Below are 23,527 nucleotides of genomic sequence, written 5' to 3' on the forward strand. Positions count from 1 at the left end.
AATTTGTCGTCTGCCAGCCCCGGGAGCCACAAGTCCAAACTCAACCTGCGGCGCAACCGTGAAGCTCCTGGGAGGCTCCTTCTTCCTCTTCCAGCCTCTGGGGGTCCCGGGGGGTTCCTGGGGGTCCCTGGCCTGTGGCCGCATCATTCCCGGCTGGGTCCCTGCCTTCACGGGGCTTCCTGCGGTCCTTCCCGGTCTTTCCTGTGTCTGGGGCCGGCCGGGTCCTGCGGGACGTCCCGGCTGGGCTTGTCCCATGACGGCTCCCACGCTGTCCCCGTGGAGGGTCCCCGAGCGCAACCCAGAGGGGGGCGGGAGCTGTGACCCCCCAGGGCAGATCTGTGTCAACTACGGGGGCCCTTCTCCTTCCGGTGTGCGCTCCAGCCCCTGCACCCCCTGGGACTCGAGGATTTGCTTCCTAGTCTGCGTCACCAGCCTGTGGAGAGCTTGGGGTTTGGGGGGGTCTCTGAGTGCCCGCCGGGCGCCAGGGGAGCTGGTGTGGCTTGTCCAGGGATCAGGGCTGCGCCCCCTAAGCCCGCCTGCGCCCACCTGCGGACCGGCCTGCGCCCACCTGGGGGACCCCCTGTGCCCACCTGGGGGACCCTTTGCACCCACCTGGCGGCTGCCTGCACCCACCTGGCGGCCCAGGCTACGCCCACCTGGAGGACCCCCTGCGCCCACCTGGCGGCCCTGCCTGTGTCCACCTGGGGGACCCCCTGCTCCCACCTGGGGTACCCTCTGCACCCACGTGGCGGCCCCCTCTACCCACCTGGCGGCCCAGCCTACGCCCACCTGGAGGACCCCCTGCGCCCACCTGGCAGCCCCACCTGCGCCCACTTGGGGTACCCCCCTGCACCCGCCTGGTGGTCCTGCCTGAGCCCACCTGGGGACCCCCCTGCACCCGCCTGGTGGTCCTGCCTGAGCCCACCTGGGGACCCCCTTGCACCCACCTGGTTGCCCGGCCTAGCCCACCTGGAGGACCCCCTGTGCCCAACCTGGCGGCCAGCGGACACGCTAGAGCGTGCACGGCCACGAGATGCCCCGGAGGCCGTGGAGTGGGGGGGAGGGGCACTCGGGTTCCCCAAGGGTAGGGCGTTGCCCACTCACGGGCGGACCCCGCGTGGCCGGCGTCACCGTGGAGCCGCAGGCACCGGACGTTGGGACGCAGGCGCTGCTCGGTCGGTCAGGCCTCCACGTGTGGAGCCTCAGTTTCCCCACACGCGGATGTCCGGGGAGAAAAGCAAAATATGGAACGCTTCACGAATTTGCGTGTCATCCTTGCGCAGGGGCCATGCTAATCTTCTCTGTATCGTTCCAATTTTAGTATATGTGCTGCCGAAGCGAGCACGAATTCCAAAGCGGCCCAGCGAGTATTTATAGTCCCAAGATGAAGTCACTTTACACAAAGGGTGAACTTTTTCCACACCGGGGTCAGCGACCTCTCTCTTCTTCCATACTCCCAAAGCAGGTAGGGCAGCCAGATTGGATCCTTCGCTGAAGTTGGGAAAGTGCTCGCTGTGCTACCAACTAGAACTCAGGTGGCTGCCGGGACGCCATGAAGAGTCGTATGCAAATGAGTCGGAAGTGGGGCGGGGCGCGGTGGTCGCCGCCTTCCCAGGAGTCTCTGGGGCGCGGTCGCGCTGCGCGGGCGACTCGTTGGTCGCGGGGAAGATGGCGGCGCCGGGGCCGCGGAGCTAGGGCGGGTGTGGGCCGCGGCCGCCTGCCCGGTGAGCGCGGGGCTGGGGCTCGGGGGGCCGCCCTCGGGGTTGCGGGGCGCCTGGGGGCCGGCGGGGGCGGGGCATGGCGTCCGCGTCGGGGCTCGGAGGCGCGGGGCCTCGGGCGGCGGGGGACACGGCGGGGCTGAGCGGACTCGTAGCGCCCCGGGCCCGGGGTCAGGACGTGGCCCGCCTCCGGCGCGGGGGGCCGCCGGGGAGCTCGGCGCCTGTGGCTCCGCTGCAGGAGGGGCCCGGGTACCGCCCTGCGCCCCCCTGGGGACCCCCCTGGGGTGGAGGCCTCCGGGCCCCGCCGCCCGCCCCGCCCCCCTCGCTCATCTCTCCGGCCGCGTGGGCCCCTGTGCCCCTCCACCTGCGGCGGCCCCTCCCCAGGCAGCTGCGCGCCTGCCCTTTGCCAGCCGCACGCCGGTGTTGCCCCCGCTGAGGCCTCCCACGAGCCCCAGGGGCGGGGATTGGTTCATCTCGGCGCCCTGCAGGCAGCGGGGACCGCGCGGTGACCCAGCCCGCCCTCCCGCAGGAGAGCCGGCCGCCCTCGCCGTGGGACCTGTGGCCTGCGGGCACGCGATGGATCTGGCCTACGTGTGCGAGTGGGAGAGGTGGCCCAAGAGTACCCACTGCCCGTCAGTGCCCCTGGCCTGTGCCTGGTCCTGCCGCAACCTCATCGCCTTCACCACTGACCTGCGGAACGACGACCAGGGTGTGCCTCCTTGCCCCCTGCCCAGCTCCCCTGCCCCAGCGTCCGCGCTGGGGGGACTCTGGGTCTCCAGGCGTGCCTGGGAGCTGCGCCTCACCCATGTGGCCCTCTCAGGGTTTTGTCATCCATAACCGACGGGTGGTGAGGACCCTAACCTCACAGGCGTGCAAAGGGCAGGTGCACCGCTCCTGCACCTGGCGTTGGGGCTGGAGTAGGTGGGACCCCGGAATCACCCCTTCCGGTTGGAATAGGGCCTGGGGTGTGTGGTCCACTAGGGCTGAGAGCCCTGAGCCCCAGTTTCCCAGACTGTACGTTTGCATCTTGCTTTTAGAAGCTTTGAAGTTTAAAAAAAAAAAAAAAAAAAGAAAGAAGAAGCTTTGAAGTTGCTTCGTGGGGCCCTGTTTTCTGTGTGTTGTTTAAGTAGCACGTATCTGTTGGAGGAAACTAGGAAAGCAGAGGAATTTAGAATAAGGAAAAAGAGCCGTGGAGAGATGCCCGTTGTTAGCATTTGGGGGCATTTTCTTGTTTTCTGATTTCTTTTTTTTTTTAAGATTTTTGTTTATTTATTCAAGGTGGGTAGCGAGAGAGAGAAGGGGGTGTGGGGGGAGAGACAGGTTCCTCGCTGAGCAGGGAGCTCGATGTGGGGCTCCATCCCTGGACCCCAGGATCATGATCCGAGCCGAAGGCTGACGCTCAGCCAGCTGAACCAACCACACGCCTCTCTGTGTTTCTTTTAAAAACACGGTCATGGGATCCCTGGGTGGCGCAGCGGTTTGGCGCCTGCCTTTGGCCCAGAGCGCGATCCTGGAGACCCGGGATCGAATCCCACGTCGGGCTCCCGGTGCATGGAGCCTATTTCTCCCTCTGCCTATGTCTCTGCCTCTCTCTCTCTCTCTCTCTCTCTCTCTCTCTCTGTGACTATCATAAATAAAATAAATAAATAAATAAAAATTAAAAAAAAATAAAAACACGGTCACACTAGTGGCAAGGTCACAGGCCTGCTGTGGTCCCCAGAGGGAACCCAGGAACACAAAGGCTGTTCCTTGTTGGCAGCAGGGCTCTCTACGTGGTTAGCCTCTCTGCGTGGTTAGCGGTAGCGCAGCTACCTGCCATCCCCGTAGGGTAGATCGTTCGCTGGAATCCTCTCTGAGCCCTCCTGGGGTCCTCAGAAGCTCCAGGGTGGTTATGGTTGCCGTGCTGACTGCGCTGTCCTCCGCAGACCTCACCCGCATGATCCACATCCTGGACACGGAACACCCCTGGGATGTGCACTCCGTCAACTCAGAGCACAGCGAGGCTATCACCTGCCTCGAGTGGGACCAGTCAGGTGAGGAGGGGCCTGGGGACAGGTCGTCCTGCGTGGCTGAGGGAGACAGTGATGCTCCTCCTTGACCCTGAATCTCAGGGTCACGATATGCTCTGTCTTCCTGGTCACATCCCCCGAGTCCACTTCTGGGACTTGAAGCCTCAGCCTGTGGCTCTGTGGCCGCTGCTCTTCGCATCCAGTGCACACACTTGTTTCGGGAACGCACCTCGTGCCACTCCCCTGCTGTGCTGCCACCAGGCTGCTTCTCCCAGGCCCCGGACGTGCTACCAGTAGCTGCCCCTGCCCACGGGGAGGGTTTGCAACGCAGGTTTGCCCCCAACAGGCTCCCGGCTCCTGTCGGCTGATGCTGACGGGCAGATCAAGTGCTGGAGCATGGCGGACCACCTGGCCAACAGCTGGGAAAGCCACGTGGGCAGCCTGGTGGAGGGTGACCCCATCGTGGCCCTGTCCTGGCTGCACAATGGCGTGAAGTTGGCGCTGCACGTGGAAAAGGTGGGTGTCCCGGCTGAGCAAGCAGGTGCAGTCGGTGACGCGTTCACCTGCCTGTCCACCTGCTCTCTGCCGCCTCCTCTCCCTCCACCTGCATCCTTTGGTTTTCTAGTCCTGGGCCGAACTCCTGCTTGCAGTCAAACTGTGAGCACCCGTGTCCTCGGTGAGCCGCCGTGCGACGACGGTGGTTCTCAGAGCTCCGCGCACTGTGGTTCCATAATGTCCCACAGTGACTCTTTCTGTACCTCGGTGGGGTGGGGGGAGGTTGTCAGGTCACAAAGGGCAGACCCCTGAGGCGGGGCAGGTGGTGCTCTCAGCTAGGGGGGCTTTGGCAGCAAACGGACCCCTTGCTCCCTCTCCCCCCACAGTCAGGGGCCTCCAGCTTTGGTGAGAAATTTTCCCGCGTCAAATTCTCGCCATCCCTCACGCTGTTTGGCGGCAAGCCTATGGAGGGCTGGATCGCCGTGACCGTCAGCGGCCTGGTCACCGTGTCCCTGCTCAAGCCCAGCGGGCAGGTGCTAACGTCAACGGAGAGTCTGTGCCGGCTGCGCGGCCGTGTGGCCCTGGCTGACATCGCCTTCACGGGTGGTGGCAACATCGTGGTGGCCACTGCGGACGGCAGCAGCGCCTCCCCCGTGCAGTTCTACAAGGTGTGCGTGAGCGTGGTCAGCGAGAAGTGCCGCATCGACACCGAGATCCTCCCGTCGCTCTTCATGCGCTGCACCACGGACCTCAACCGCAAGGACAAGTTCCCCGCCATCACCCACCTCAAGTTCCTGGCCCGCGACATGTCGGAGCAGGTGCGCCCTACTGGGGGGCGCTCCCCCGGCTGCAGCAGCTCCACACGCTTGTCATCTTGAGTTGGGTCAGGAGTCTGATGCAGGCCTCATGATGCTAAAACCCAGGCGTGGACGGGGCCGGTCACCCCTCGTCTTCCCCGAGGCCCCAGGGAGACCCCCTCCTGCCCTCCACCTTCCAGGGGTGCCCCCTTCCCAGCCTGCAGCCCCTCCTCCGTCCTCACCACCAGCAGTGCAGGGTCTGCCCATCTCTGGGGCTTCCCCCCCTCCTCCCTTTCGGGGGGACCTGGTGAAGATGCTGGGCCCCAAGGCCTACGGGGTCCCGGGACTTAGGGACATCTTTGGGGTCATTTTTGGTGGTCACCCAGGACTCCAGCATAACCACGTGTCAGTAAGGCCCCCAACTTCATGGAGCCCTGGTAGTTTCCTCAGCTCCCACTGCGATCCGCGGGTGACGTCTCCATTCCAGCTCCGCCGTCCCCTGCACCCCAGGTGCTCCTGTGTGCGTCCAGCCAGACAAGCAGCATCGTGGAGTGTTGGTCCTTGCGGAAGGAGGGGCTGCCTGTGAACAACGTGTTCCAGCAGATCTCACCCGTGGGTGAGTCTCCCCGTTCCCGGGGGCGCTGGGCTTCCAGAGCAGGAGCTGTCCCGAGTAGCTGCACAACGTCGGTCCCCCTCCTCGTACGTGCTCTGCGGCCGCTTGTCCCGTCCCGGAGAGCCTGTGGTCCTGAGGCTCAGAGACGCGAGTGCTGCCCGCCGTCCCACAGGAGAGTGGCCTGCCTCACCCTGACCCTCCTGGGGGAGCATGTGGCTGCTTGAGAGAACAGCAGTGCAGAGGTCCTGGGGCAGAGGCCAGGAGCCAGTGCGGCCCAGCCCGGCGGGGGCAGGGCACAAACCGGCATCGCAGCAGGGCTGGGGGTACACGCGGCCCCCTGGCTGCAGGGGGTGCTCAACCCTAAAAACCAGAGAGTCCTCCACAAACTCTGGTTTATGGTCAGGGCCCGACTGAGCGTGTCTTCAGCTCATGCATGGGCTCGCCTCCCCCTCCCCTGTCCCGCATCCGTGTGAAACCCCCCGCTCTAGACACCGACCCCCCCATGGCCCCCGGGACGTGCTGGCCCAGCCTGACCGCTCATGAAGCCCCTGGACGCCCCCAACCCCAGAGCTGAGAGCGGATGAAGCCTCCCGTGGGTGGGAGCCCGGCTCTGTGCCGATGGGCCTAGTGGGCCGTGCAGGAGGGGGCGACCGCCGAGGAAGCTGTCGAGGCCCCGCGGCTCCTGTCCCCTGCCGTGCGGGGCAACTAATGAGCGTGAAGAGGTTCCCGGCTCCCCTCCCACAGAGCCCCCTCCTCCGTGAGCTTGGTGGTGGCGCGTGACTGCTGTGGTGGGCAGGGCCATGGGGTGCAGCCCCCGCCCCCAGCACACAGGGCACCCGGCCCCAGGGCCAGCCTGGCCACATAGCGTTGGTGCCACATGGAGGTGCAAGTGGCTCTGGGTGGCCTGGCCCACTCGTGCTCCCTGGACATCGCTGTGGCTACCGTTAAGCTCTAGCCTCCAGGTGGGACAGAGTCACGCTCTGTGGCCTGAGGCATCTCGGTGCTCTCTGACCTCAGTTTCCCCTGGGGGACAGCGCTTGCCGGGACTCCCTCCCTGGGCTGGCAGAGGGTTATAGTGGTGACATGCCGTCAGGGCCCAGCTCTCGAGGTGGAGGGGTCGGGGAGCTGTGATGGTCAGCTGTCCCCAAGCGACAAGCCTGCCCGACTCTGGCTCGGAACCGCAGCTCCAGGCTGTCCTGGGAGGGGCTGCCTCACTGCCGGGCGGCTGGCCTGCCTGCTGTCAGCTGCCGGGCGCCTCGTCGCCCCCCACCACGCAAGTGTCCGTGGGCTTGCCCGGGCGCATCCCAGCGCGTGTGCACCGTGAGTCTGCTCATGTCACATTTGCCCACAGCCACTGGCCACGCCTGGGTTCATGGAAACCACTCCAGCAGTTGGAGGGGGTCCTCGCCATGAGGACCACATGTGGTGCCAGGCATCCACGTGTGGCCCCAGCCTTACCAGGCTGGCAGGGTCTGGGGGTGCCGCCCTCGTCGGGGCCCCGGGTCCAGTGGGGGCACGGCAGCCTCGCCCCCCGGGCAGGGGTGCACCCCACTGGGGTCTCATCCTGCTCTGTTTCTTGTCTGCCCCCCGTTTTCAGTTGGCGACAAACAGCCCATGATTCTGAAGTGGCGGATCCTGTCCGCCACCAACGACCTGGACCGCGTGTCTGCCGTGGCGCTGCCTAAGCTGCCCATCTCGCTCACCAACACTGACCTGAAGGTGGCCAGCGACACCCAGTTCTACCCCGGCCTCGGTACGGCCGCCCGGGACGCCCCCTCTCCCCCGGGCAGCCCCTCCCTGCCGTCAGGGCTGGGCAGGCACCCGAGCTGCTGCCGGCGCCCCCGGCCCTCCGCACGCCTGAGCCGCACGCATCCCGCCCGCAGGGCTGGCCCTGGCCTTTCACGACGGCAGCGTCCACATCGTGCACCGGCTGTCGCTGCAGAGCATGGCTGTCTTCTACAGCTCAGCGGCCCCACGCGCCGCGGACGAGCCGGCCATCAAGCGCCCACGGACCGCCGGCCCCGCCGTCCACTTCAAGGCCATGCAGCTCTCCTGGACCTCTCTGGCCCTGGTCGGCATCGACAACCACGGGAAGGTAAGCTCAGAAGCCACCTGCCTGGGCGGGTCCTGCTGCTTGCGGCCCGAGGCTCCTCACCTCTGCCCCCCGGGGTCACACAGGACAGCTCTGGCCTGTCATGTGCACGTAGCAGGTGCTCAGTACGCAGGAGCCGTGAGGACGGGGGCTCTCCACCACGTCCACTTGCTAGAATTGAACAGGTGCCGCACGTGAGCCTTCTGCGGGTGCGCGGTGCGCGTCCTTGCTGCCGCCGGACCCTGGCCTGGGCCCTGCCGACCGGCGAGCTGGGCACGCTCCCCCCCTCATCCCCGTGCGGCCCGGCCCCCGCCTCCCACACGGACTCTGGACCAACTCGGCTCTGAGTCGCTTTTCTTCGAGACCCGTACCTGCCTCTGGGTCCCGTCTGCCCCGTCCTGGGCGTGTCCCCATGGTGTCCTAGTGTCCATGAGGCCGGCCAGCCCACAGGCCTCTCCTCGCGGTAGGAGCCGTGCTCCTGCAGAGCAGGGGCTGTGTTTGCGGGGACCCCGTGGCCCTCGGGGGACCTGCCGCTTAGCCTGACAACAGGCCCAGTGCCCGGGAACGCCCACAGAGGTAGCGAAGCCCCCAGCTGTTTGGGGAAGCTCTGCTGTGGCAGAGACGGAGCACCCGCGGCTTCCCTGTGCCAGCCTCTGCCTCAGCACCTCTGGGGCTGCCACCTGCCCCCACGGGCTGGACCCGAGGCCCGGAGGGAGCTGGGAGCCTGGGGTCACTGGGTGCAGGGTGGGCTGCAGGTCCGTCCAGCACTCCCCTCCCTGTGCGAGGACGCCGCTGGCTCTGGCCTCACCGGGCACCTCCCTCTCCCGGCAGCTGAGCATGCTCCGCATCTCGCCGTCCATGGGCCACACGCTGGACGTGAGCCTGGCCCTGCGGCACCTGCTCTTCCTGCTGGAGTACTGCATGGTGACCGGCTACGACTGGTGGGACACGCTGCTGCACGTGCAGCCCGGCATGGTGCAGAGCCTGGTGGAGAAGCTGCACGAGGAGTACACGCGCCAGAACGCGGCCCTGCAGCAGGTAGCACACTCGCGGGGCGCGCAGGCCGCTCTCCCTCCCCGTCAGCTCTCCGTCTCCAGCCTTTTCTGTGGGAGATTAGGGCCCGTGGGAAGAGTGGGCCCCACTTGCCCTGCGCAGTCGCCTCCATCCTGCTCTGGGGAGCTGCTTCCCGGGCCCCGTGGGGTGCCCCTGCCCGTTCCCACCACCCGCCGCCCCCCCAGGTCCTGTCCACCCGGATCCTGGCCATGAAGGCCTCCCTGTGCAAGCTGTCGCCCTGCACGGTGGCCCGCGTGTGCGACTATCACGCCAAGCTCTTCCTCGTGGCTGTCAGCTCCACGCTCAAGTCACTCCTGCGCCCTCACTTCCTCAACACACCTGACAAGAGCCCCGGCGACCGGCTGACGGAGGTCTGCACCAAGATCACTGACGCCGGTGGGTCCTGGCCTGCCCGCAGAGAGCAGCCTGTGCCCCGGGGATGCTTGACGCCCCTCAGTGTCCACCGGGCGCCAGGCGCGGGGTGGGCCTGGTCATCACAGGTGGGCAGAGGTGTCCCAGCGTCCACGGGGCTGACCCCAGAGGGATGTGCTGTCCCCACGGGGGCCCAGCGTGGTGGGGGGGTCCCTCTAAGGCCCAGGCCTGGCTCGCCGCCAGGGCTACGGGGCTGGGGATGGGACCAGGCGTCCCCGTGGGCACGGGACACCGCGAGGCCCGGTGGGTGTGGCTGACTGCCCGCATCCTGCAGACATCGACAAGGTCATGATCAACCTGAAGACGGAGGAGTTTGTCCTGGACATGAACACGCTCCAGGCGCTGCAGCAGCTGCTGCAGTGGGTGGGGGACTTCGTGCTCTACTTATTGGCCAGCCTGCCCAACCAGGTGCGGCCCCCAGCTGCGTCCAGGCCCCCCACCCCCGGCGCCGCCACCCCCCCCCCCCCGCTGGCCGCTGCCCCCCGCTCCCTGCCGCACACCTGCCCCAGTCCCAGGCCACGAAGGCCGCCGAGTGCATCTCCCACCTCAGGTTCAAATCCACGGCAGCTGTAGCCATGGTCCCCACATCCCCGCCAAGCCCCACTTTGTCCTTGCACACACATTAGCTGCCGGCGGTAACCACGTGGTGGCCGGGTGCTGGACCTGCTGATTGTTCCGGAATGCCCGGGCCCAGGGCTGCCCTGGTCTGACTCCTGCACGCTCTGAGGGGTCCAGCCCGAGCTCCTCTCCCCACAGGGCTCCCCGCTGCGGCCGGGACACAGCTTCCTGCGGGACGGCACCTCGCTGGGCATGCTGCGCGAGCTGATGGTGGTCATCCGCATCTGGGGTCTGCTGAAGCCCAGCTGCCTGCCCGTGTACACGGCCACCTCGGACACCCAGGATAGCATGTCCCTGCTCTTCCGCCTGCTGACCAAGCTCTGGATCTGCTGTAAGACTGCACTCCTCAGCTCATCCCCCCACCAAAATACAAGTCCTGGCTGACAGCTCCCGTCCCCCACCCCGTCAGACTGTCCTGGCCGCCAGCGCCCAGCACAGATGCTCATGAAGGTCAGCACCTGTTTGCTGGCCTGGTGTCACTGGGCCGCATGTTTCTGGTAGGCTGTTCTCTCGTCCCTGCATCCCTGAGGCCAGGAGGGGTCCCGGCTCTCGCTGTGCGCTCCTGACCCAGGACATAACCCAGGCACCCACTGGTGCCTCCAGGTGGGCAGTGCTCTGGGCAGGGCCGCGGCACGCAGCTCCCCCATGGTCCCCTCCCCGCAGGCCGTGACGAGGGCCCCACGAGCGAGCCGGACGAAGCGCTTGTGGACGAGTGCTGCCTGCTGCCCAGCCAGCTGCTCATTCCCAGCCTGGACTGGCTCCCCGTCAGCGACGGGCTGGTCAGCCGCCTGCAGCCCAAGCAGCCCCTGCGCCTGCACTTCGGCAAGGCGCCCACTCTGCCCACCAGCGCCAGCACCCTGCAGCTGGACGGCCTCATCAGGTGTGTGCCCGCCTCTGCCCCGTGGCCCCTGTGCACCGGGCAGCTGCTGCCCTCTGACCTGTACCCTGACACGGCCTCGAGACCCTTGCTCAGCCGGTCACTCCTCTGCTCCCACCTGTCTCCATCCCTGCCTTGGGTCATCTGTGTGATGTCACCGTCCCTCTGGTCCGTCACTCCTGCGTGACACACTTGCCTCCAGCCCCCCCTCAGGGCTCTAGCATGTACTGCGTGGCCCCCGGTGGACAAACCATTACCCCAGGCGGGCTGTTCCCACAGCCGAGGGGCGGCCTCCAGAGCCGGTCACGGGTAGCTGCTGTTGGATGGTGTGGACTCGGCCCGTGCTGCCCAGTGACGCACGGGCAGGGTTTTATCCCCGCTCTTTAGGCAGGACAGGTGTCCCGACCGTCAGACGAGGCACCTCCTCATTTCAGGCCACCGGGTGGACCGTCGTGCATGAGCTCCCCACGCGGTCTGTGTCTTTGGGTGGAAATGTCAGAAGGCAGCAGCGAGCCAAAGGAAGGAGGGTGGGGCCCTGTGGCCCCTCTGGGTGAAAGGCTTCGAGCACCCAACCCTCTGCATCTTCCTTCTCGTCTCGCGGAGGGAGGACCGGGTTTGCGTTTGAGTTTCAGGAAAAACCTGAACACAGGAGGGGCTGATGGGACCCCCGGGTGGCTCAGCAGATAAGCGTCTCCCTCGGCCCAGGGTGTGACCCCAGGGTCCTGGGATTGAGTCCCACATCAGGTTTCCTGCAGGGAGCTTGCTTCTTCCTCCGTCTGTTTCTGCCTCTTTCTGTCTCTGCGTTTCATGAATAAATGAATGAAATCTTTAAAAAAAAAAAAAAGGGGGGTTGCTGATCACAGGGAGGTTTTAAACTCATTGTTCTGGAAACGGTTTAACATATCCGATATCTTACATGCCGCCCAGCCCCCAGGCCCCTCCCCACCATTCCCCACCCCACCCCCCCGCTGTGCTGAGGCTTCTAGAGCCTTCTGGGGCCAGTGTGTCCGCAGGCAGAGGGCCCGCACGTCAGAGGTAGGTCTGTGTGTGTGCGTGGACCTCTGAGCCGCTCCCGCTCTCTCATCCGCCAGGGCGCCAGGCCAGCCCAAGATCGACCACCTACGGAGGCTGCACCTGGGCGCCTACCCCACAGAAGAGTGCAAGACCTGCACCAGGTGAGTGCTGCCCACCACACCCAGACACTGCCTCGGGGCTAGGTGTGTCCCCCACGAGCCGGGGTCATGGGAGCACCTCCCATGCGGGCGCCAAGGCTGCCTCGGGCTTCAGTGCTGAGCAGCTGCCTGGGCACAGGTGACCACGGGGCCTACACCTGCCCCAGGGGAGCTCCCAGGAGCCCAGCAAGTATAGAAATGCAGCCCAGGCCCTCTGCAAATACAACCCCGGTTGTTGCCAGACAACCCTGGATGCAGGTCTCGCGGCTCCCAGGGTCCCCGTGCTAGGGAGCAGCCCGGCCAGGACTCAGACCCTAGCCTCTCGGGGTGAGGGAGCCATGCCTGAGCTGCGGTGCAGGCACGTGGAGCAGCTCCCTCAGGGCTGGGGGTGGCGCAGGGAACGGCACTGGGGGGGACGCAGGTGCAGAGGCCCAGTGGCAGGTGGAAGGAGACCCCCACCCAAGGCCTCGCCCGCCCGGCTCTGCCTGCAGGTGCGGCTGCGTCACCATGCTCAGGTCGCCCAATAAGACGACGGCCGTCAAGCAGTGGGAACAGAGGTGGATCAAGAACTGCGTGTGTGGGGGTCTCTGGCGGCGGGTGCCCCTCAGCTACCCTTGACTGAGCCTCACGGTGACAACATTCCACACTCTGGGCCACGTCCGCTGAAGCCTGTGCCCGTCACTGCACGGGCAGGGAGGACACGGCCTGCAGCCTCAGGGTGCCCGTGCCCCAGCGGGCTCTGCTGTCTCTGCTTCGGAGCCTGACGGCGGCTCCCGTCCCCTGTGCCAGGTGGTGACCCAGACAGGCCTGTGGCTCACGGCCTCGGGCAGGACCACAGCGCACCTGCTGCCCTGACCGGCCCCTGGGCCCCCAGTGGCCCTGCTGGGTGTCCCAGGTCCAGGCTCCCAGGAGCCAGATAGCCCAGTCTCTGGGGGCGCTGCTTCCGTCCCCTGACCTGTTTTGCCAGCACACCGGGTGGTTTTGGCTTCAACAGGGCCAATAAACGTGCTCCCGGGTCACAGGTGTCCTGTTGGTGCTACAGCTTTGGGCTCCCGTGCGTCACTGTCTCGCTCTGTCTGCATTAATGGAGCGCCTACTGCGTTCCAGTCACAGGGCCCTGCAGGGAGCCGCGGGCTCGGGGTGGGGAGGCTTGTTTGCTTGTCTCCACCTCGACCCCACACACACACACACCACGGGCTGCTCTGGCCTCTGGTTTCTGGAAGCTCAGGCCTGGTCCCCCTGGGGGTCCCGCCTTCTGCCCACAAACACTTTTCCCCAATTATGTCCTGCTGTGTCCTGCTCCCCGGGCCTCCAGGCAGCGCGGCCGCCCTGCTGAGCGCTAATTGGCTCCTGCTGGGAGGCTCAGGTGGGCAGGCGGGGTGGACACCCGTGCGTGTGCGGCTTCCGGGGCTGGTGGGAGCTCCGGGGGTGCGCGGTTGTCTGAGCAGGTGTGTAGGGGGATGAGCAGACCCTTGACGGTGAGTGGGCTCCTGCCGCCCACCCTGCTTGTCCCCACTGCCTGCTGCCCCTTTAGTGACTCGGGGACGGCGAGGGCAGCCTCCCCTGGCCGAGGCCTACGGGGCGAGCGGTCACTGCCAATGGGCTGAGCTGCCCGCGAGCTGGAGCAGGAAGATGTGTCGGTCGTCGGCCTCCCTCCGTCTGCGCGGGGGCAGGTTCCTGGGCAGTCGTGAGGAGCGCGGAAGAGGCCTCTCCCGGAGCGAGCTCTGCGGGCCCTCCCCCAGGTGGTGCCGGCCCCTGCCGCTGTGGTGGGTGAGGTGCTGCCCGAGGCCCGGCTGCCCCCGCCCCTCACCCCCGTGCCCCTCCCCGGCCCTGTCCTGTCAGCGGTCCTACTTGATTTACGGCCTCGGTCAAGGCGGTTAAGCTGGTTACTTGTTTTACAACAAAGGGCCGTTCTGCACTCTGTGGGCACAGACACGACTCCCATCAAGGGGTGGGATCCGGGTCCTCCCTCGGGCCTGCGTGCAATGCTGTGCAGAGGCGGTGCTCCCCCCACCCCCGGACATGAAGGCCCACATCCCAGCCACTGCCCTGGTCCCTACAGCACTGTCCCCCAGCAAGAGCGGCGGGAAGGTGTGACCCCTGGCGTCCTGGGCACCTGGGTCATCCCTGTCCTTGTCCAGGGTTGTCCCGCTCTCCCCTGTGGGCTGATGACACTCGCACCTGAGACCCATCTAGAGAAGTTGCTGGAAGGGTCCCGCAGGGTGAGCAGGCTTCTGAGTTCCCTCGAGGTTGCAGAAGCCCCGACATAAGCACATCTCCCCCCAGGCCCTCCTGCCCCCAAATCCTGCCCCTTTCCTGGGGGGCAGACCCACAGCTCACTCTCCCCTGGCCCCCCCCAGGTGCCTGGGCCGGGCCCCCAGCATCCCGTCACCAGCATCCCCCAGCCCCTGGGACCAGTGGAGTTGGAAGTTCACATGAGCAAATAGTGTTTTAGCACAAGATGGTCCCAAATACCACGTGCACTGTCGTCCTACAAAAGGTGTTTTTCTGAAATTGCCATTGACCTGCTGTGTGTGCTGAGTGTGGCAGCCCCACCCACACCCCCAAACCTGGATCATTCACACCCACTCGCTGGCGCCATCATTTCAATCAGGAAATCCTGAACGAGCGAGTGTCCGGGGTCGAAGGGCCAGCGATTCTGCTTCCCGTCCCCTCGCACGTCAATACGCACAACTTCTTAAATCAGGGAAGGCGGAGCCGCTCCCGCGTCCTGGGACAGTGACCAGGCCACTATCAGATCCCAGCCTGGGGCCCAGCATGCGGCAGGTGCTCAGCAAGTGCTTATGTGCCCACGAGCGTGTGGCTCCGAGGCGAACGCTGTAACCCTCGGCTGCAGGTGCCCACCCCAGCTCGCCAGCCCCCGTGGGGCCCAGGACGTCGCCTCTCAGACCCTCAGTCTCTTTCTCAACAAGTTGGACCAGGCTTGACGCGTGGGGCCGAGCAGGTACCAGGTCTCCGTGGCCCCTCACCCGGTGGGAGAAAGCACAGGGCCTCAGGGCCTGGGTTCTGCCCTCTGACCTCCCTGCCGTTGCCCAGAAAGGTAAACTGAGACCCAGGACGCCCCGTCAGTGCGGGGTGGGGGGTGCTCTAGGACGTCCATCAGCGTCCCTCCTGCAACCTCGCAGCACCTGGAGACGGCCATGAACCTGCGCGGGTGCCGTGGCTCTGGGGCCAAATGCAGGCTCTGCCGGGGGGCTCCCTCGGACCCGAGCCTCAGTTTCCCCACGTGGGCCGTGGGTCACAAGAACAGCTTGACTTCAGAGGGTGCTCAGTCCGGAGCAGGGCCCCGCACACGGTGGGGAAGACCCGACGGAGGAGGCCGGACATCGCTGGGCGGAGGCGGCACCTCCGCGTGGACCCCCACCCAGCCCCTCCATCTCGGGTGGAAGACTCGGGGCGCCCCCGTGCGGCCAAGCGGGGACCTGCGCCCTCGGGTCCCCGCCCCGCGGCCGGCGGCGCGTGCTCAGCGGGCGGGGCTCATGCAGGACAGGACTTTATTGCTCGGCCCCCGCGCCCGCCGCCCCCCGGGCCTCCTCAGGCGGCCGCGCCCCCGGCCATCACGCCGTCGATCCAGGCCGCGTAGCTCGCCACGCGCGTGTAGATGCCGGGCTTCTTGCGGTTGCCGCACACGCGCGAGCCCGAGGTGACCACGGCCTCGGCCACGCCGCCGCACACCAGCGGGCCCCCGGAGTCGCCCTGCGGGGACGGGCCGTGAGCGCGGCGCCCGCGGCCTCGCCCCTCGCCTGCGCACCTGGTCTGACCCGGGTCGGGCCCCGCCCCGCGGTGGTCCGGCCCCGCCCACCCCGCCGGCCCCGCCCCTCGGTGGCCCCGCCCACCCCGCCGGCCCCGCCCCTCGGTGGCCCCGCCCATCCTGTTGCCACCGCCCCTCGGTGGCCCCGCCCATCCTGTTGCCACCGCCCCTCGGTGGCCCCGCCCACCCCGCCGGCCCCCGCCCCTCGGTGGCCCCGCCCATCCTGTTGCCACCGCCCCTCGGTGGCCCCGCCCACCCGCCGGCCCCGCCCCCTCGGTGGCCCCGCCCACCCTGCTGCCCCGCCCCGCCCGCGCACCTTGCAGCTGTCCCGGCGGTTGCTCTCCGCGCACATCATGCGCTCCGTGATGGTGCCGTCGTGGTACGTGCGCAGGTTGCAGGTGGCGCGGTCGAGCACCGGCAGGATCAGGTGCTGCAGGCGGTCGGGCCGGCGGCCCGTGTGGCTGACCACGCCCCAGCCCGCCACGTCGCAGCGCGTCCCGGCCGCCACGTCGCGGTCCTCGCGCTGCCAGCGCAGGGGCTGCACGGCGGGGCCCAGCTCGGCGTCCTCGGACAGCTGCGGAGGGGGCGGCGCGGGGTCAGGGCGGCGCGGGGCGGGCCTGCGGCCCAGGTGGCGGCCCCCGCGGCGGCCCAGGTGCTCACCTGCAGCAGGAGGAGGTCGTGCTCGATGGTGTCGCGCCGGCTGTCGGGGTGGGGCACCGCCCGCAGCACGTCGTACCAGCGCTTGGACGGCTCCGGCTGCGACAGGGAGTGCGCGCCCAGGAGCACCCGCACCTTCCCGTCGGCCCTGGGAGCGGGGTTGGGGTCACAGCCTCGTCCGCGGCGCCCCGCCCCGCCCCGCCGCGCCCCTCCGCGCCCGCCGCGCCCGCCGCTCACACGTCCTCCAGGCAGTGCGCCGCGCTCAGCACCCAGCGCTCCGACACCAGGAAGCCGCCGCACACGTGCTTGCCGTCCACCTGCACCGACGCCATGTAGGGCCGCGCGTGGGACTCGGCCTCGCTCCCGCCCAGGATGCGCCCACGAGGCTGCGCGGCTGCGGGGGGGAGGGGCAGGCGGGGGGCGGGTGACGGGGGTCTGGGCCAAGCCCGCGCCCCACGCGGCGCCTCCGGGCTCAGCGCGAGCTCGGCCCGCGGGGCTGCGTCCTGCGTGGGCCCCGCGTGGGCAGAGCTCGGCCCTGGCGCTCCCGCCTCGGGGAGTCCCTCGGGTGCAGAGCCCCCGTCCAGGTGGAGCCGCGCCTCCCCTCCCCGGCTGCCCGCCCGCCCGGTCCCCTGGGCCCAGGTCCACTCACCACACAGGGCGGCTCCTAGCAGCACCAGGGGCACCAGGGGCACCGGGCCGAGGCGGGGGGCCATGCTGCCGTGGGGCCTGGGACGGGCACGCGTGTGAGCCGGGCGGGGGGCAGCGCTCCGCACACCCACCTGCTGGCCTGGCCCTGTGGCAGCCGAGCCCAGGACGCGCAGAGGCCAGAGCAGGCCCGGCCCCGCTGCCCCCCCATCTCCCCAGGGTGCTCTCCCCGCCCCAAGTTTTGCAACAGCAGCTGGAGACCACAGTTTATAAACAACCAACTTCCTCATATTTCCGCCCTTCTCTTGTTTCTCTTCCTCCCCCAACTTGGAGGAGAGGTCAGGGTGGGGATGGGAGGTGGCCTGACATGCTCGTCCCCAGGGGCACCGGGGCCTGACACCCCAACGAGGCGCATATTAAAGAGGCGGTGTGGAGGCAGCTGGAGGAACTGTGGGCTACAAGTGACAGAAAAGCCAAGCCGAGGGGCACCTGGGTGGCTCAGTCGGGATGATGCGTGCGTCTTCGGCTCAGATCACGATCCCGGGTCCTGGGCTCCCCGCTCAGCGAGGAGCCTGATGCTCCTTCTGCCCCTCCCCACTGCCCATGCTCATTCTTTCTCCCTCTCTCTCTCTTTCTCTCTCTCTCTGTCTCTCAAAGAAATAAATCTCTTAGAAAAACTACCAAGTTGAACTCGGTAGAGTCTTCAACAAGGAAATTTAAATGGGAATTTCAGGGGGGCCTACCTTCAGGTGTGGTTTGATCCAGGAGCCTGAACTATCTCTGTCTGTGGTTTCTCCTTTCCTCCTCGGTGGCTTTTCTCCTCAACAGTCTCCCTCGTTGTGACCCCAAAAGCCCCAGACCCAGCCCAGTGGCTGGGCAGGCCCCTCCCAAATCCTCCATCCTTCCAGCCAACTTGTCCAGGCCGTGCTGATTAGCTGAGCTTCCCTCACGTGTCCCCTCCCAAACCAATCGCTGTGAGCAAGGGATGGCAGATTCTGGTCAGCCAAGGGTTACATGGCCCTCTCTAGCAGGGGGGGACGACAGATCCACGTCTCACGAACCCACAGCGGGGCCAGTGCTGGGACCATGAGGGTGGGGTGGACCTTGGACGTCCCCAATGGGCGCATTGCGCAACGTTGCCCTTCTTTCTCTTCGCCGTGGACTGTTGCATACACAGAGAAGGATGGACAGAACACGACCGTGATTTGCTAGATCCTGACAGGTTTCCTTGCTGAGGTCAGAAGCCAAACAAGTCCTGTAGGGGATGGAGCCCAGCTCCTGGAAGAGGTGGGCATCTCAGCAAGGCTTGGGGACGACTCGGCAAGACGGCGGTTTGACAAAGGGCCCCGAGCACCCCCAGGGGCCCGGTGGCCGCGGAGACACCGCCAGGGTATATGGTGCAATACTAGGCTGAAGGGCCAATCGCACGGCAGCCAGACGCCACGTGGGGAGGGGGCCGCCAGGGACCGGCCAAGGCCATGGGGCCCCAGGGCCAGAGCCCTGCCCGGGAGCCCCTGCTGCGATCTCCATCAGGAGTGCAGGTGGGGGGCGGCTGGGACGCGGACCCTCGCCTCGGTACTTCCTGCAGGGAAACAGGCTCAGGGTGGGGGCGCCTGTGGGGCTCGGCGGGTGAGCATCTGCCTCTGGCCCAGGGCGTGACCCCGGGTCCCGGATCGAGTCCCGCCTCGGGCTCCCCGCACGGAGCCTGCTTCTCCCTCTGCCTGGGTCTCTGCCGGTCTTCCTCTCTCAACCTCTCTGTCTCTTTGTATGTCTCTTATGAATAAATAAATAAAATCTTTTAAAAAATAAAGAAAATTTAAAATTAAAAAATAAACAAAATTAAAAACTTAAAAAAAAATTAACGGAAACGGGCTCAGGGAAGTTGACCGGTCACAGAGCTGGGGCTCCAGCGTGGGCTCCCGGGTGCGGCTTCACCCCTGCCTGGACCTGTACCTCGTCACCTGTCGGGGACACAGAGGGCCAGCCGGGGGCCCTCGGGGCGCACCTGCCACAGCGCAGGCCTCAGCAGCTGCCGTGGTTCCGTCCGTGAGCCTGGGAACCAGGAACGGCAATCGGCGCCCCTTCCCCGATGCCCTGAATTGGCCGCCCTTGGGGGCAGCAGGCTCACGAGACGCCCCAGCCGCGCCGCCACAAACACCCGGACACGTTCTCACAACCAGGGAGGGCTTTATTGGGTGGGACGCGGGCGATGCGGGGCGGGCGGCGGCACGCGGGCGGCGCCTCGTTCGGGGTCCTGCTGGCCGGGGCGCGCGGGCGGGAGGGCGGGCGGGCGGCGGATGATGGAGTTGATCCAGTCCACGAACTGAGCGACGGGGGCGAAGGCGTCGGGGAAGAACCCGGAGGCGCAGCTGCCGCGGATGAAGGAGTCGATGCCCTGGATCAGCCCGTTGCAGACCAGGGGCCCCCCGGAGTCCCCCTGTGGACACGGACGGGGTTGGCAGGCCGCGTGTCGGCGCTGGGGGCCGCGAGGGGGGCGCGGGGAGGGCACCCGGGGGCCCGGGGTACGTACGAAGCAGATGCCGGCCCGCCGGCGTGGCACCAGCGTGCACACGTTGGAGCGGCGGCACAGGGTGGTCACCACGGTCACGTTGAGCTCCTGCAGGATCCTGGGCGGCGGCTGGGCCGTGCCCAGCTGGCCCCAGCCCATGGCCAGGCACTGCACGCCGTTGCCCACGCCTTGATTCTGGGCGGGCAGCCTGGCCACCTGCACGTTGGCGTTGATGGTGGCCGAGCCGTTGAGCTGTGGGGGGTGGGTGGGGGCATCAGGGTCATGACCTCCCCTCCCGGGCCTCAGTCTCCCCAGATGCGCAGTGGGAGCAAGCACAGGGGCTCTGAGCATCTCCGGACGAGCCTTGAACGCAGCACACGGTGGGCACTCGATGGCACACACCGTGGGCAGCAGCAATGACAAGACAGCCCTTGTTCTAGAACCTTCCCAGGGAATAGTAACTCCGCAAGCGGTGGGGGAGGGAGGGTTTCATCCTAGAGGCTCCCGGTCCACGTGCTCGGCCACACGAATTACAAGTTTGTTGATGGGCCGCGGCTCAGCGCCTCTGGCGCCACCTCAGTTCCCAGAGCCCCGGGGGGGGAGGGGGTCCTCCCGTCCAGCGGTGGAGGCCGAGGCACCGGGAGGGACGTGGCAGGGACAGCGCCCCGACCCCCAGGCGCCCCTGCCCAGCTCACCTGCAGGAGCACGATGTCATTCACCAGCCTGACGGGGTCGAAGCCGTTTTCAAAGACCCGCTGGACGGCGAACAACTGCCTGGTGCTCTCGCGTTCCCCCAGGTCATGCGCCCCCAGCACCACCACCACTGACCGGAAGTTCCTGCGGCAAACAGACGGCATGATTCGAAGTGGCCCTGGCGGTGGGGACACCCCAGGCCTCAGCTGTGCCCCCCGAGCCCAGGAGGGTCTGCACGGACCTCACCCTCTGGGCCCGGCAGGGGAGGTGCACTAATGTGAGCACGGGGGGCACAGGGAGGGCACGGGGGACACAGGGAGGGCACGGGGGGCACGGGGAGGGCACGGGGAGGACACGGGAGCAGAGGGAGGGGACGGGGAGCACGGGGGGCACAGGGCAGCCCTGGGAGGACCTCGGGGCCCTGGTGTCACCGTGTCCCCATCACACAGAGGTGCAAACGAGTCTCCAGGGAAGGCGGCGGGAGCCGGGGGCACTCACAAGCCATCCACGCAGTGGGCCGCCGACATGACGAAGTTGGGGGCGATGAGGGTCCCACCACAGAAGTGACCTCCACGCCGCTGCAGGGACACCATGAAGGGCCATGCATGGGGCTGGGCCGGGCGGCCACCCACGATCTCCGAGGCCAGAGCGGGGCCTGAGGACACACGGGGGCGGTGAGCGCCGGGGGACCCCGGCCCGTGGCTGTCGCGGGCCCCAGGGCTCCTCGCGGGCTCAGCTGAGATCAGGGGACCGAGGACGAGGGTGCGGGCGGCCGCGCCCACTCACCGGGCAGCAGCGTGGCCAGCAGCAGCAGCGGGCCCAGGGCAGGGCCGGCGGGCACTCGGCGGGCGGTCATGGCCGGGCGGTGGCGGTGTCGCGGCCCCGGGCCCCCCGCCCCTCTTATAGGCCCCGCTGGCCGTTGCTGTTGCCCCACGGAGGGGCCAGGTGTCCCCACTTCCTGTGCCCCCCGGGGGTGAGGGGAGGCGGGAGCGGGAGGCCTGGAGGGCGTGACGTTCCCAGGCTGTCACTGAGCGGGTCCCCAGGGCTGCGCAGGACGGGCCGTCCAGGGGCGAGCCGCCGACCTCCACCTCCACGCTCAGAGGGGCGTCCTGTGACGTCACTGAGTCCGGCACCCTGCGCCTGATGGACCTTGGCGGGACCCCTGGCTGCCTCGGTTTACCCAGGGCCGCGTGCACTGCCCCGACGTCCCCTGGGGGCGGCAGGGCGGCTGGGCCCCCACCTGAGATGCAAGCTCGCCCCAGCCCCCCAGGTCACAGCAGGAGGGCGGCCAGCAGTCCCCCAGGCCCGCTCCCCCATCCCCCCCACCCCTGCTCCACTTCCCGCCTCCCCCAGGACGCTGCCAGCTGCTGTCGCAAGAGGCAACGTCCCGCTGGCTCGAGGCTCGGGAAGGCACCAACGGATCCGGGGGCGCCCAGGCGCCCACCGTGGGGCCCCCACTGTCGGGGCTGGGCAGATGCCCCCACCACCCGGAGCCCGCGCTTGGTGTCCCCAGGGTCCCAGGGCCCCATGCCCCCCCCCCCCCCGTCCTGCCCCTCCCCTCCCGGCACGACCCCCACCCTTGTCCCTGAAGGTCCCTGGAGCCTTGTAAGCCCCCGAGTGGGGTCTGGTGGGCGGAGTAGGGGCAGCCGAGTCCCTGGAGGCGTACCCCCAGCTGCATCTACTGAGCACCCCTGTGTACTCTGCGCATCCGTGTCGCGGGGGTGCAGTGTGTGGACTCTCCTGCGGTGGCCACTCGCCTGCTGCACCCGTGCAGGCCGCAGACTGGACCCGTGTGCACTCCGTGTCCCCGTCTCTACAATGCGCGTGAGCCACAGGCTCTGGGGGCAAAATGAGGATAAACGGACACGGGTGACAAAGTGGCATCCTCGAGGGTCACTACCCGTTAGCCACCTGCGGGGCAGGGGGGCGGCCGCCGCGAGGGGCGCAGGCCGGCGGGGCTCTACGTCCACTCGGGGCCCCGGGGATGCGGGCACCTCACCCGGCGTCACTCAGGCCACAGTAAGAACGTCCTTGGGGGCGCGGGGAGCTCGAGTGTGGGGACTGCCGCCCCCCCACCCCCGGCACCGCGGCCCCCTCCCCTTCTGGGTCCGACCCCTCCGGAGCAGCCTCAGGGGCCTTCCAGCTGCGGGTCTGCGTTCCCGTCACGGGCCGTGGACGCCCCCCCCCACGTCCTCACTGCCCCCTCCCTGGGCACGAAGGGTCCCCCTGGGCTTTGTCTAGAAACCACCTCCCTGCCTTGGGCTCCTGGGAAATTCGGGAAATTCCTGGCACCCTCCTGACACGCGTCAGCATCCCCCCCGCCCCCTCCCGCTGCCAGCTGTGGCAGCTCCTGTCCCCTCCCGGCGGCTTGTCGCGGCCTGAGTTTGCATCACGCCACCGGGTGGCAGCAGAGGAGGTCAGGACGGAAGGTGCTGCCTCCAGATGCCGCACCGCGACCGCTGCGCCCTCCCAGCCGCCTCTGACCTGTCCCCTAGGCCCAGCTCTGTGCCCACCAGTTCGCTGTCCCCTCCACCGCAGCCCTGCCCCCGGCACTCGCCCTGACCCCGCCTCCAGGAAGCCCCCCAAGGCCCCCCAACCCCCGGCCCGGCCTCTGCCGGGACCCACGTTCCCATGGCCTGGTGCTCGCACAGTCCCCGAGCCGGGAGTCCCCGAGCCGTCCCCTGAGGGTCCGGCTGGGCGATGGCCGGGGGGACTCCATTTTCTAGAAAAGGAAACTGAGGCCCAGAGATGGGTAACAGAGAAATCAGGGTCACCCCGGCGGCGCTGGTGTCCGGGAAGAGTCCCTGCGTGACCTGGGCCCTCCACGAATCTACAATCGGGAACTTGGGTGCTGGGGACCCTGGGCCGCGCTCCCCCCTGGAGGGACACAGGCAGGGCGGCGGCCGCAGGGCTGGGGGCATGGGCAGGGGTGGGGCTGCATCAGGGGAGTTTTGAGTCTGCAGCTTCCTCTAGGACCCGTGGCTGAGGGGGACCAGGCGACAGCAGGGCTTTATTGGCCTCTTCCTGTGTACGCGGACCCCTGGCCTCGGGCGCGGCTCCAGGGCAGCACTGGACGGGCCGCCCCATGGCCCCCGCCGGGAGGGGGCTGGTGCCCGGATTGGCCCCCCAAGCCCGCCCACCTGGGCTGCTCACCTGCTCGAAGGCCCGGGCCTCTCCTTTCCAACCCTCGTCACTGTTGCACTAACACACTCGCAAGGCACTTACTGACCCCCGCTGCATCCTGGGGCCCCGCTAGGCCCTGGGGATCCTCTGCCCCGGTTCTCGGGGCGGGCGGGCCGGGAGGGGCAGGACAGAGGGTACCTCGCTGGGGCCAGGCCGGGCGGCAGGGTGGTCCCGTGTGCCCCGCGGGTGGTC

General features: G+C 67.8%; 3 protein-coding genes and 1 non-coding gene across 5 annotated transcripts; 1 reads left to right on the plus strand and 3 right to left on the minus strand.

Annotated features, from left to right (window-relative positions):
• Nucleotides 1-1,238: 1,238 nt before the first annotated feature.
• LOC112667000 (U6 spliceosomal RNA) lies at nucleotides 1,239-1,345 on the minus strand. Its single transcript, XR_003140996.1, has one exon. It is a non-coding gene; the product is annotated as a U6 spliceosomal RNA (small nuclear RNA).
• Nucleotides 1,346-1,613: 268 nt separating this feature from the next.
• MED16 (mediator complex subunit 16) lies at nucleotides 1,614-12,895 on the plus strand. 2 transcript variants are annotated; one of them, XM_025456650.3, is made up of 15 exons: nucleotides 1,614-1,724; nucleotides 2,248-2,427; nucleotides 3,644-3,751; nucleotides 4,074-4,243; nucleotides 4,609-5,040; nucleotides 5,530-5,635; nucleotides 7,230-7,385; nucleotides 7,516-7,727; nucleotides 8,556-8,762; nucleotides 8,963-9,173; nucleotides 9,484-9,617; nucleotides 9,966-10,158; nucleotides 10,491-10,707; nucleotides 11,796-11,879; nucleotides 12,368-12,895. In XM_025456650.3, the coding sequence occupies exons 2-15, from the start codon at nucleotides 2,295-2,297 to the stop codon at nucleotides 12,492-12,494; spliced, it is 2,490 nt and encodes an 829-aa protein (XP_025312435.1). In that variant the 5' UTR covers nucleotides 1,614-1,724; nucleotides 2,248-2,294; the 3' UTR covers nucleotides 12,495-12,895. The 2 variants fall into 2 exon arrangements, 1 of the variants encoding a protein (XP_025312435.1); XR_007404129.1 differs by lacking the exons at nucleotides 11,796-11,879; nucleotides 12,368-12,895 and having other exon boundaries at nucleotides 1,637-1,724; nucleotides 9,966-10,277; nucleotides 10,491-10,626.
• A 2,479-nt stretch (nucleotides 12,896-15,374) lies between these two features.
• CFD (complement factor D) lies at nucleotides 15,375-17,758 on the minus strand. Its single transcript, XM_025456651.3, has 6 exons — nucleotides 17,694-17,758; nucleotides 16,955-17,031; nucleotides 16,543-16,699; nucleotides 16,309-16,453; nucleotides 15,965-16,222; nucleotides 15,375-15,593 (listed from the first exon to the last, which is right to left on the minus strand). The coding sequence occupies exons 2-6, from the start codon at nucleotides 17,016-17,018 to the stop codon at nucleotides 15,432-15,434; spliced, it is 786 nt and encodes a 261-aa protein (XP_025312436.3). The 5' UTR covers nucleotides 17,019-17,031; nucleotides 17,694-17,758; the 3' UTR covers nucleotides 15,375-15,431.
• Nucleotides 17,005-21,058, minus strand: LOC112666918 (neutrophil elastase). The gene is made up of 6 exons (XM_025458393.3): nucleotides 20,939-21,058; nucleotides 20,651-20,807; nucleotides 20,155-20,296; nucleotides 19,481-19,711; nucleotides 17,694-19,387; nucleotides 17,005-17,031 (listed from the first exon to the last, which is right to left on the minus strand). Exons 1-5 carry the CDS (start codon nucleotides 21,006-21,008, stop codon nucleotides 19,139-19,141), a joined length of 849 nt encoding a protein of 282 aa, XP_025314178.1. The 5' UTR covers nucleotides 21,009-21,058; the 3' UTR covers nucleotides 17,005-17,031; nucleotides 17,694-19,138.
• Between the last annotated feature and the right edge of the window lie 2,469 nt (nucleotides 21,059-23,527).

This window comes from Canis lupus, chromosome 20 (assembly GCF_003254725.2).
Source record: "Canis lupus dingo isolate Sandy chromosome 20, ASM325472v2, whole genome shotgun sequence".
Taxonomy (NCBI): domain Eukaryota; kingdom Metazoa; phylum Chordata; class Mammalia; order Carnivora; family Canidae; genus Canis; species Canis lupus.

What these genes read in the sequence shown, in the direction of transcription:
- LOC112666918 (XM_025458393.3), bottom strand. Translation starts at nt 21,008, where the DNA reads ATGACCGCCCGCCGAGTGCCCGCCGGCCCTGCCCTGGGCCCGCTGCTG. An exon ending in GCCCACTGCGTGGATGGCTT is followed by an intron (nt 20,297 to 20,650) that starts GTGAGTGCCCCC and finishes TGTTTGCCGCAG; the next exon opens with GAACTTCCGGTCAGTGGTGG. An exon ending in GGCGGGCCGGCATCTGCTTC is followed by an intron (nt 19,388 to 19,480) that starts GTACGTACCCCG and finishes CCGTGTCCACAG; the next exon opens with GGGGACTCCGGGGGGCCCCT.
- MED16 (XM_025456650.3), top strand. Translation starts at nt 2,295, where the DNA reads ATGGATCTGGCCTACGTGTGCGAGTGGGAGAGGTGGCCCAAGAGTACC. An exon ending in AGAACGCGGCCCTGCAGCAG is followed by an intron (nt 8,763 to 8,962) that starts GTAGCACACTCG and finishes CCGCCCCCCCAG; the next exon opens with GTCCTGTCCACCCGGATCCT. An exon ending in CAGCTGGACGGCCTCATCAG is followed by an intron (nt 10,708 to 11,795) that starts GTGTGTGCCCGC and finishes CTCATCCGCCAG; the next exon opens with GGCGCCAGGCCAGCCCAAGA.
- CFD (XM_025456651.3), bottom strand. Translation starts at nt 17,018, where the DNA reads ATGGCCCCCCGCCTCGGCCCGGTGCCCCTGGTGCCCCTGGTGCTGCTA. An exon ending in ACGACCTCCTCCTGCTGCAG is followed by an intron (nt 16,223 to 16,308) that starts GTGAGCACCTGG and finishes CCCCCTCCGCAG; the next exon opens with CTGTCCGAGGACGCCGAGCT. An exon ending in ACCGCCGGGACAGCTGCAAG is followed by an intron (nt 15,594 to 15,964) that starts GTGCGCGGGCGG and finishes CCGTCCCCGCAG; the next exon opens with GGCGACTCCGGGGGCCCGCT.